The 11830-nt window shown below is 37.9% G+C and overlaps 1 protein-coding gene across 1 annotated transcript in view; it reads right to left on the reverse strand.

Moving 5' to 3' along the window:
• The window catches only part of VWA2 (von Willebrand factor A domain containing 2), a 60725-nt gene that overhangs the window by 11722 nt on the left and 37173 nt on the right, over positions 1 to 11830 (reverse strand). The window contains exons 6-8 of the mRNA XM_070754007.1: positions 2982 to 3176; positions 1666 to 1799; positions 64 to 196 (exon numbers count right to left, since the gene is read on the reverse strand). Of these exons, the coding sequence (XP_070610108.1) occupies positions 64 to 196; positions 1666 to 1799; positions 2982 to 3176 (462 nt within the window). The remainder of the gene's footprint in view (positions 1 to 63; positions 197 to 1665; positions 1800 to 2981; positions 3177 to 11830) is intronic.

Below are 11830 nucleotides of genomic sequence, written 5' to 3' on the forward strand. Positions count from 1 at the left end.
AAGGAAAAGAAGAAGGAGAAGGGGGAGAGGGAGATGAGTAGGAAGAAGATGAAGGTGACTTACTTGTAATAAGGGCAAAGTGATGTGCGTACAATATTACCGCTTTGGGATCCTTTCCAACAGAAATAGTTTCCAACCAATTCTTTTACTCGCTCAAGTGTTTTGCGTTCACAGGGATGAGATTCAGCCCTGCAACCTTGTGCAAGAGGCAAGAATTCACACTCAGTATTAATTGTGTGCCACGAGAAACTTAAGCATACCAAAATGGTAGTGTAACAAAACTGTAGCACTTTGACATTGCATGTATAAATCAGGTTTAATAGCTTTCATCTATAATGAAGAACATCTTGGGAAATATGGTTGCCTGAATTTCAGGGAGCAACTGCCAGTCAAAACAGGTAAAATTGGATTAGATGTCAGGAAAGCTGGGCTGATCTAAAGCAATTTTTAGTGTTTGATAATTGAGCACTTTGTCCCTTGGTGAGTTATTTCTCTGATTTTCAATAATGTTTTGATTAAATATTAACACATGTTTAAGTAAAGGAAAAAGATAGCTTACTCTCTTTCTCTTACTCTCTCTCTCATAATCTCCAACATATTTATTCAGATGTGCAGAAAAAATCATTCTGAAAATATTTCTATTTGCAGTGACCCACCTGTTGGTTACACAGGAAGAAACTACAACCGGTATCTATATGTGTTGCTATTTATGGTATAGTAATGCATATCTTTAAAAATTAACTTTCTAAAATATTTGTAATTATTTTTAATACCTGAATCTTTGAGATGGAAAGAGACATTTAAGATTCTGAGCTCAATAGTTTGTTTAATAAAGAAATCCAAATTAAAGAATTGGCCTTGGTTTTACTTTAATTTACCCAGTAACTTAAATACACACAATCAATTGAAATCCACTTTGAATATTTTTTCCAATGCTGAATTACTGTTACTGTTGACTTTTAACATTCAACTGGAATCTGCATGTTTATAACTTGGATCCAATATTCCATGTCCTGATCTCTGGAATGCAATTTTAACTCAGAAGTACTCCTTTATTGTGTTAGTTAATCTTTCTTAGATGCTAGAAAAGCTGTAGAACATTTTTCTCCAACAAACAAAAAATTATGGGAAGGTTGCAAAATATATAATAGCATCATATAGAATCTACTCTTAACATTCTTCAAATGACACAAGGTAATGAGGCAATAGAAAGCAATAAAAAGCTCCCCTATCCCCTATCTACCAGAGTCATAAAATTAATTTCATAGTCACCTTCTGGAGTCTGGCTGTACCAAATTGACTAAACTAAATCAACTTATATAGAAACAACAATTTTATGAATAAAATGGCACAGTGAAGACATAGCTCCTAATTAAGAAATGAAGAACAAGGCACAATAAAAACAGAAGGTAAGTAAATAATACTTAATCTGAGTGCTTAAATTAAACTGAGGGTCCAGTGCTCAGTACTATCTTGTTTTCTTGCAGATGTTTAATTACCCAAACTAGGTAACCTTATCAGTGCTAGTAGCTAGCACTGATGGTGTTCCATAATTTGGGTAATGAAACATCTGCAAAAAAATAACCAAGCTCAGAGACCACCCAGGTCCTTTCAACCCTGAGCTACAAATATTCTCCTTTATTGATTAAATTAAACTTAAAATACCCAGAAATGCAGCATTGCAGATATCAGAGTGTGTAAGCATGGTATAAAGCCCATTGGAGGCATCATCAGTGTCTTCTGCAAACAGTGTATAGTGTTCCACTGGCTCACTTGCTAGTGCATACAATTCTTCCCACCTGCGCAAAATCAAAAACTTTTTAAAAAATACATAATTGATCCATACATATCCAAAGTTTTGTTGTACAGAACTGAATCATTAATCCTGCTTAAATTGTTTTATGAATGGCCTAAGATTCTTAATAAAATAATCTTAATTTTGTTATTTACAATAGACAGATATATAGACTGATAACCCGTAGGCTACCTTTTTTTCCCCCAGTGGGAAATTTCATTTCATACCTTTCTGACTTTTTCATTGATGTAGGGCATAATTTGCCTGGTCTTAGAAACACTTTTAACCATGCTATTCAATTTCTATGTAATCTTCAATTTACAACCACCATTGGAACTGGAACTTCCATTGCTAATCAATGTAGTCAGTAAGTGAGTTGCACCTGATTTGATGCTTTGTTTTGGCAAGATCATATTGCCTGGTGATTTGGCTTCCCCCATTGGTTTTTCTTGTGATGGCCTGAAAGGTTGCAAATGGCAATCACATGACCCCAGAACACTGCAACTCTTGTAAATATTTGGCAATTGCTAAGTCCCTGTATTGTGATCACATGACTGCAGGGATGCTGCAAAGGTTGTAAGTTGAGGACCAATCACAAGTAACTTTTTTCAGTATACTTGTAACTGATCAGATTGCTAATCAAATGGTCCTATGTCAAAAACTTCTTTTAGCATTGCTTATAAAACTTAGAAAGAATTTTATCAGTTTACGAACACTTCAAATTGAAATTTGTCAAGATTTATCTAGAGATGCCAAGGAATACACTGGAATCTTTGATACTTCTTTGATATAAAGTAATTCATGAATGAATTTAAGATTTAAGATTTAATTGGATTTGTATGCCGCCCCTCTCCGAGGATTTGGGGCGGCTCACAGCATATACAAAAAAACAGAAAACAGTAATAACAATCCAATTATTAATACATTAAAAAATCTTTAAAATTCTAATTAAAAAACTGTCAATACCATTCATTCGACAATCATATTAAAAACATTCATTGGTCGGGGGGGGGGGGGAGTTCTAGAAACAACGCCCACTGTTGGTCTTCCAGATTCTCAACTGCAAAAAATTCCTACACAGTGGACCCTCTGTTCATGCCAAGTCTTCTATCCACTGCAGGACATCCCTTCAATTCCCTTTAGCTATTAAGTGGCAATAGCAATGGAACCTCCCATGTCAACTCACCTTGGGAAGTTGACTCCAATTGCAAACACTGCAATCCCCCTTTCTTTTATCTGCTGGGCTAAGGCTGACACGTTATCCTGATCTCTCCCATCAGTTAAGATTATAAGGATTTGGGACACTGATGAGTTCCTGCCTCCACGGAATCCTTGTTGAAGAATGTGTTTCAGAGCTAGACCTGTTTCCGTTCGCCCACCTCTAAAGCAAGAAAAGAAAGTTTCAGACTCCCAGTTTTGTTTTCTTAACCTCTGATAAATCCTTATTATTTTAAACAGCTTGACAAAGCTAATAGTTCATTTTTATGGAAGGAACAACTACTCATGATCTCTTTCTTATAAATATAATTTTCTTATGAAGATGGTACTTTATGTTCCCCAATATTAAACAATATAATTTGGTTTATTTGTTAAACTACATTAGATTAAAGATGCTACTACATTGGGAGTTCAACCTGAGAGTTACTACTAAGGACCTGAATTCCTGGCAGGTTCTTGGTTCTAATCATTGTAAGAACTTGATTATTTTTCCTATGTTGAAGGTGATCAAATATATTGTGATTTAGTAAACAAAAAATTAAAGTTGGATGTTTATCCTCAGAAAATATTGGATATTGGAAAAAGTATTAAAAATGGATGGTACATTATTGCACAAGAGATGGTAGATGCCTCTCATTTAAAGATATTTTATTACTTTAGCCAAAATACATTAATATCAAGTAAGATAAAAGGATGATAGATTAGTCTAGTAATATATATTAATCAAAATGCATCAATAAATTGAATGCATTTAATTGTATAATATGTCAAAATGAATGTAGGAATTTATTACAATCACATCCTCATACATTATTTTGGATTTCCATTTTCAGATAATACTGGAAAGTTGCTTTGATATATGGAACTAAGGAAAATTTTATGAAATAAAGCCACAATTTAGCAAATAAATAAAACAAATAAATGTTATTGTAATTATCTTCACAGAAGTCAAGTTCATTTGTATTATTTTGAAGAATAAAATATGATTACACAATCTGCAACATCTTTTTTCAGTTTTTTTAATCTCCATCCTCGCAGTTCTACTTAAAAACTTATACACAATGCAGAGACAGACAGAGACAGAGATCTGTATAAATTATTACTTAATTCAAATTATTCAATATGATAATTAATCATCATAATCTGTGAACATAGAAGTACATTAACATAAATATATATGTAAATTCTATAACAGAGATGACAGGGCTTTTGTTGATATGGTAGATTTTAACAGTTGTCAGGTGATGTCATTTGTAAATAAATTTCAGACAGGATTCTTTTATTTTTGACCATTCTAAATGTATTTCTAAAAACAAAAATCCATTTTATTTACAGAATTTATATTTGTATTTCTCATAATTCATTATACCATAAACTTTGCAAACTGTGTTTTTGGTCTTTGATGCATTTTTTTACACATCCCTTTACAAATAAGATTTAAACTGCCCAATAAAATTAATTTACTTTGAATCTGAAGTACCTGTGGTCAATTTTTGCCGCCTTTTTCAATATATTTATAGTATAAATAACACATACACCTCTATGTGTTGTTTTAAAATGACAATATCTTCCCTGAGAACCTTAGTTATCAGAAATTATATTGTTGTTGTTGTCATTATCGTCATTGTCATCATCATCATTACTATGTTTCATAAGCTATGATTTCAAGTTGTTTACATTTATTCCTTCGCATCTTGCATCCAGTAAGGGCTCACAGAGTTACCCTTTTCCAGTCCTGTCCGCTAAACAATGTCGGTTGGCGGGACCTCAGGGAAGAGCTTTCTCTGTGATGGCTCTGACCCTTTGGAACCAACTGCCTCCAGAGATCCGGACTATCTCCACCCTACCGATCTTCCAGAAAGCCGTTCAGACCTGGCTTTTCCGGCAGGCCTGAAATTAGGCTGATTGCAAATATGTATGTTTTTTATGTTATTACAGTACTGTTATTACTGTCTTTTATTATTAGATTTTAACTGTTTTTATTGTTGTATTTTTTCCGATTGTTAGCCGCTCAGACTCCTTCTGGAGTGAGTGGCATATAAATACAATAAATAAAATAAATAAATAAATAAATAAAATACTTTCCCTACTGTCAAATAGCAGTAGAAACAAATTATGTAATTATTTTCATTTGTTCTATGATGTTATTTATTCCCTTTTTCTCATCATACGGGGAAAATATATATTAAACACCTTGAGAAAAAAACTATATGAATGTAGGGGAGACAGTTAAGATAACAGAACAACTTTCTACCTCTTGGGCAGAGAGGGGGAGGTGGGAGAGGGGGAAACTAGAGTGGCAGTGAATCATTGAGTTGCAGTGAGTCATTGTTTTAGCCCACACCAAGAACTATTTCCAAATCCAACAGTATCATGCGCTCTAGCCTCCACTAGGCATGGCATGCTCTCTAGCCTCCACTAGGAGAAAACAGTAGTTTCTTTCAGAAAGTTTCTTATAGCCATTTATCCTGATCTTCTTTTCTATTGCAATAAACCTTAAGCTTTAATGACTTTACAAGATATAATGGAGAAAGTAGAGTCAATAGGAATGAGAATCAAGGGGAGACATGCAGGAGGAATTGCAGCTGCCCTGATTTCCAAAACAACGGCTTGTCTGAAAGGGAAAACACCTACTTTGCAATCATACAAAGTTACAATCGTATCTATTATAACAGGGAAAATAGCTACTTCCTGGAAAGAAGAATGAAGCTGCCCAGGAGATAGTTCCGAGTCTTCGGAGAGGGGCGGAATACAAATCTAATGAATAATAATAATAATAATAATAATAATAATAATAATAATAATAATAATAATTATTATTATTATTATTATTATTATTATCATTTCACTCATGGTGAATAAAAACCCAGATGGTGAATTGTGAGTGACAATTTTTCCTTGTTCCTTTAAACATGATATATTTATACTGTATATCTAACTAAAAAGCATAGGGTACCAGAATTGTACATACTTTATGAATTGTGCTGTTCTCTCCTTGGAGGAGTGACTGTTTGCCAGCAATTGTTAAAGATCCAGTGCCCATCTGACAGGTGTGGTTTCATATCCATCCCTAGACTTCCTTTTCAAAAGGGATTGAAAGCCAGTTCTAGGAGTCCCAGAAATTAGGTGCAGCTCTCAGAACCCCATTTGGATTAGAAGATTTTGGCAGCCACAAAGCTTTGTATTATTTTGCTTAACAAAAAGTAGGGAAGAGTGAAAATGCTAGATTCCCGAGGAACCAAAATAGAAAACTATTCAGTGCTCGTGGCACCTCATTTCCATCATGCAGATCCATTTTTACACAAATAAATATGAATACAAAATACTTAGATCTTTTGCTAGTACTATATATCCACAGAGCAAATTGTATCTGGCATTAGATCATAGTGACAAAATTAATTTACAAATATCAACAAAAACGATCAAACTTCTATTATGTCTTTTAAAAGTCAGAAAGCATCTCAGGTTCCTATTGTTTGCTAATTCCAAAAGGGATTATTTTATTATTGTTTTATTGATAAGCCCAAATTGGTTATTAATTCTGCAATTATGGACTAGTTATGAATTTTGGTAGTCTAATCAACCTTGTCTTGCTCTTCCTTTCATTAGGTAGGTTATTTAGTTAGCTCTGCATCCTTTTCAGAATAGTAACATATGATATTGTATGAGATTAAGAAAGCTCACCAATATCACTTAAAACAGTATGATCAGAGTATGCAGTTTGCAATTAAAATTAGAATAACATTCTAGCACTTTGACCTCAATTGGAGTCTATGGAAAAAATAAATAAATAGTTCACAGTTCAGAAATGAACCCTAAATCTGTACAATGTTTATTTATTTTGAAAAAATGAAACTAGTTCTATCCACCTTTTATTTCCTGGTGTATTCAACATTTGATCACATTCTTCCCTTATGGTGCCTAATGTTTTAATCTACACATCTCTCTCTCTATCATCTTGTAATTCTTAGTACTCTAAACTCCTGCCAAAATGGTCTTTGAACTCTTTTTTAAAGCTTTTCCCTTATTCTTTCTCTCCGCTGCCTTACTCTAAATTTCCATGTCGGGAATGCATCAACAAAGTTGTGATGTCAGTCTTACTTTTTCTGGCCAGCTGCATTTTGTCAATTGCCATTAATTTCCACCTCCCAAAACATAATCCCACGGAACAGTTGTGTTTAGAGTTGCATTCTGTGATAAAGTTCATATCTTAAAATAGTCCTTCACTAATTGGTTTATTGGAATTGGAATTCTTAGAAACTGGGGAGCTTAGTCCCAAACTTCTTTGGTAATATTGTACTTCTATACTTTGCCTATAATCATATACATGCTTGACTGAATAAGTAAGTAAGCAAGTAAGTAAATAAATAAAAATAAATAAATAAATAATAATAAATAATAAACAATAAAATAAAACATAAATACTGTACATCTACGTGGATGGGGAAAACTTTCATTCTTATTCTTCCAAGAGCTGTTTTGAGATTTCTAGTTCTCAACCCAGTATATCTCGAGTTCATCAGATTGGGATATTATCTTAAAATATTATATATTATTATATAATATTATATATAAAAGGTTTGCTTATATATAAATGAGCTAAATCTCTTTCTTGTTTAGAAAACTCTTGGATTTTAACTTTATAAAACTGTCAGGATATTTTTCTATACTTGCATGTTAAATATAACCATAAACAAGCTAACAGGCACACCCATGTTAATATGCCATTGGAAAAACTGCCTTACTAAATTGTTGTGAGCAACTATATATATTGATAGACAAAGTTCACATGGTCTGAGACAAAGAGACAATAAGATAGAACTGAATATAGTAGGTACACATATAATTTCAATGCAATTCCTACTGTTCTTTATCCTGTGGTTGAAATGTGGCAACATGACAAATTAAAATCTCTATTTTTAATTTATATCACAGAGTAAACAAAAACATGGGTTATCAAAGGAACATATAAAAATGATGAGCTCATTGGGTGATCTGGAGAATGTAGCTAATACAGGCCAATCATAAAAATAGAAATATTTATGACTAATGAGAAGTAGTATGCACGGCGGAGATCCTGTAGTATATTTTTGGAAGTACTAGGACTAAGGACAGCCCATAATCTGCCTATACAAAAAGGGCAGGTTTTGAGCATTAAAGGTTAGCAAATATAAGTCAATAAGAGAAATTACAGACTTATTAATTGTTGTATCCTGTAATGGCTACCTTGTAACTCTGTAAATAGTTTGTTCCTCTTTCAGCGCTGTCTGAGCCCAAGCAGGAAGTCGCTCCTGATTGGCTCAGACACGGCCGGCTCTGGCTTTGGCGGGAACCGCAAATATATAAAAGGAGCGGTTTCTCCAGCCAGAGTCAGTCGGTACTCGCTGAATTGTCACTTTACCTTGCTGAGCTGTCACTTATTCTCTGAGCTGAATAAAAGTACCGATTGCTCCAAACCCTGTCTCTGGGTCTACTTCACTGGCGACGAACGGACGGAAGAAACTTCGCGTGCAACATGGACAAAATCCAGATCGGCCAGGCTCCGGAACTCTTCGATCCCGAGAAATCGACATGGGACGAGTACATGGCCACCTTCGAGATCTTCCTCGAGGCGGCGGGAATGCAGGACGCCGAAGCCGATCGCAGACGGGCTATTTTCCTCAACTACTGCGGCGCAGAAATCCGCAGACTAGCCCAAACTCTCACCGAACCAGAACAAGCAAGAGCCACAGCGTGGGACGTCCTACAACAAAAACTGGCGAGCCACTTCAAGCCGACCAAACCAGCCATGGTTTTTCGGCATCAATTCCACATGATGGTTCAGAGGGAAACCGAGTCGATCAGCCAGTTTACAACGCGGCTGCGAACGGTACTTGCTCAATGCAAGTTTAAAGACCCGGAAGCTCGCCTCACCGACGCCCTGGTTTTCGGCATGAAAAGCAACACGGTGAGAAATAAACTCCTCATCGAAGAAGAGCCGACTCTACAAACCGTAATTAAACTGGCGCAAACCGCAGAAGCAGCCGACGCGGCGGCGAGAGAATTGAAAGAGCACGGAAGGCGAGAACTCATTGCAAAAATCGACTCCGCGTCTCCCAGCGCCGTGGAAACAGACAACCCCAGCCAACAAAGTTCCAGCGGAGACAACTGCCTCCTGGTGCAAGACCAGCCGAGACACCTGAGAGCTACTCACCCAGCCCCCTGCGCGGGCTGCCGGGGAAATCACCAGCGCCATCGATGCCCATTCCGAGACGCTACAAGCCGCCGTTGCAACCGGAGAGGCCACATCGCCATCGCATGCAGAGCAACAGCGCCAGAGGACACATTTGCCACACCGCAATACCAGCGACCTCAAAACCAGACCCCCCAAGCGCGAGAAAGGAGACCATTCCGCAACGTGGGTCAAAGGAACTACTCAACCGCTAACCGCGACTACTATAGAGGTAACTCTCAATTTTCCGTGAATAACACGGCAACCAAAAAGGGGGCTAAAATTGTTATATCACTGTTACTCAATAACCAACCTTGCTCAATGGAGCTGGATACGGGCTCTAGATATACCATCATGCCCTGGGAAAAATTTAAACTGTATATGCCTAATGTATCTAAGGCTGACCTAAATCAAACCTCTTTGGTGATTAGAGACTTTCAGGGGGGAGTAATCTCGGTCTTGGGAACAGCAAATGTACCTATCGCATTCAAGAATGTTAAATGTACCCTTCCCATGCTTATTGTAACAGGGGCCAAGCACTCTCTTCTGGGTTTAGCATGGATGGAACCACTGGGAATCGAGATTTCGGGTGTGTGTAATGTAAACTGTTATGATATGCCTAACTTTGTGAAAGAGTTCCCTGAAGTGTTCAGCCCCACACTGGGATTGTATAAGGGGCCCCCTATATCTTTCTCTATTGACCCCAAGGTCCCACCGATCAGACTAAAACCTCGCAGGGTCCCCCTACCGCTCCTCCCCAAACTAGACATACAGCTGGACAAACTCATTAGCCAAGGTATTTTGGTCCCTGTGGAGCAGGGGCCATGGGAAACTCCCATAGTTACCCCTCTGAAGCCAGATGGCTCGTTAAGAGTTTGCGCTGATTACAAATCGACCCTAAACAAGGCACTCCAACACCACCCCTACCCCATCCCGGTTGTGCAACAACTGCTACACTCCCTGGGGGAGGGGAAAAGGTTCGCAAAGATCGACCTGGCGCAGGCTTACCAGCAACTTCCGGTCGATGAACAGACAGCAAACGCTCAAACAATTGTAACGCACAGGGGGGCTTTCAAATGCACGAGGTTACAGTTTGGGGTAAGCATAGCCCCAGGAATATTCCAGAGCATTATGGAACGCCTATTGTCAGGGGTAAATGGGGCCATTCCATACTTTGATGACATCTTAATTGCAGGGGAAAACCAGGAACAAGTAAACAAAAGAATAAGGGAAGTACTTAAGAGATTACAGGACAAAGGTTTAAGAATCAAGCCTGATAAATGTGTCTGGGGAACCAACAGTATAGAATTCCTAGGATATAAAATAGATAAGGAAGGTATCCACCCCACAACAGAGAAGCTGAGAGCAATTAGAGAAGCCCCAGAGCCACGAGATAAGAATGAGTTGCAGGCATTTTTGGGCCTCCTTAATTTTTATTCCGTTTTTTTAAAGCAGAAGGCAACAGTAGCAGAGCCTCTCCATCGTTTACTCCAGAAGGAAGCCCGCTGGGCATGGGGGAAAACTGAACGTGAAGCTTTTTCTCAAATAAAAAATTTATTAACCTCTAAAAGTGTAGTAGTCCAATATAGTGCTTCACTACCCATTAGGCTCACGTGCGACGCTTCGCCGTACGGCATAGGAGGAGTCCTAGCTCACGTTCTACCTAATAAGACAGAGGCCCCAATAGCATTTTTTTCTAGAACCATGACCAGCACAGAAAGGAATTATAGCCAGTTAGACAAGGAGGCTCTAGCATTAGTGGCAGGGGTAAAGAAGTTTCACAATTACATTTTTGGAAGAAGCTTTGAGCTAGTCACTGACCACAAACCCTTACTAGGCCTGCTAGCCCCCAACAAGCCCACTCCACCTTTCATGTCTCCAAGACTAATCAGATGGGCTCTTTTCCTCTCAGGGTATCAGTATGAGCTCACCCACAAGGGGGGGAAGGAAATCAATCATGCAGACGGCCTAAGCAGATGCCCCATAGCAGACTTAGTGGAAGACCCTGTTCCTTCCACAGATGTGTTAATGATAGAACTCGAGGAAAACCCACTAACCACAGCAAAAGAGGTAGCTGCACACACGCAGCAAGATCAAATCCTTAAACAAGTGGTGAACTGTGTTCTAAAGGGATGGCAAAATGATGTTGTGAAACCTGAATTGTGTGATTTTAAAAACAAAAGACTTGAATTATCGTATGTAAAAGGTTGTTTACTGTGGGGGGATAGAGTGATCATTCCCAAAAGCCTAAGGGGAAAGGTACTCAAAATGTTACATGTGGGTCATCCTGGGATTGTCAGGATGAAGAGCCTGGCAAGGGGGCATTTATGGTGGCCAGGGCTGGATGCTGATATTGAAAATTGGGTTTCAAAGTGTGATCCGTGCCAAGAGTCACGACCCAGTCCCCCCAAAACAACTCCGGCTGAGTGGGAACAGCCTGCTGGTCCTTGGTCTAGAATCCACATTGATTTTGCTGGCCCAGTGGGGTCTCAGTATTTTTTAATAGTGGTTGATGCTTTCTCCAAATGGTTGGAAATAATAGCAATGAACAACATAACCACAAGTGCCACTATCAAGGTATTGAGCAGACTGTTTGCATCCCATGG

This window comes from Erythrolamprus reginae, chromosome 5 (assembly GCF_031021105.1).
Source record: "Erythrolamprus reginae isolate rEryReg1 chromosome 5, rEryReg1.hap1, whole genome shotgun sequence".
Lineage (NCBI taxonomy): Eukaryota > Metazoa > Chordata > Lepidosauria > Squamata > Dipsadidae > Erythrolamprus > Erythrolamprus reginae.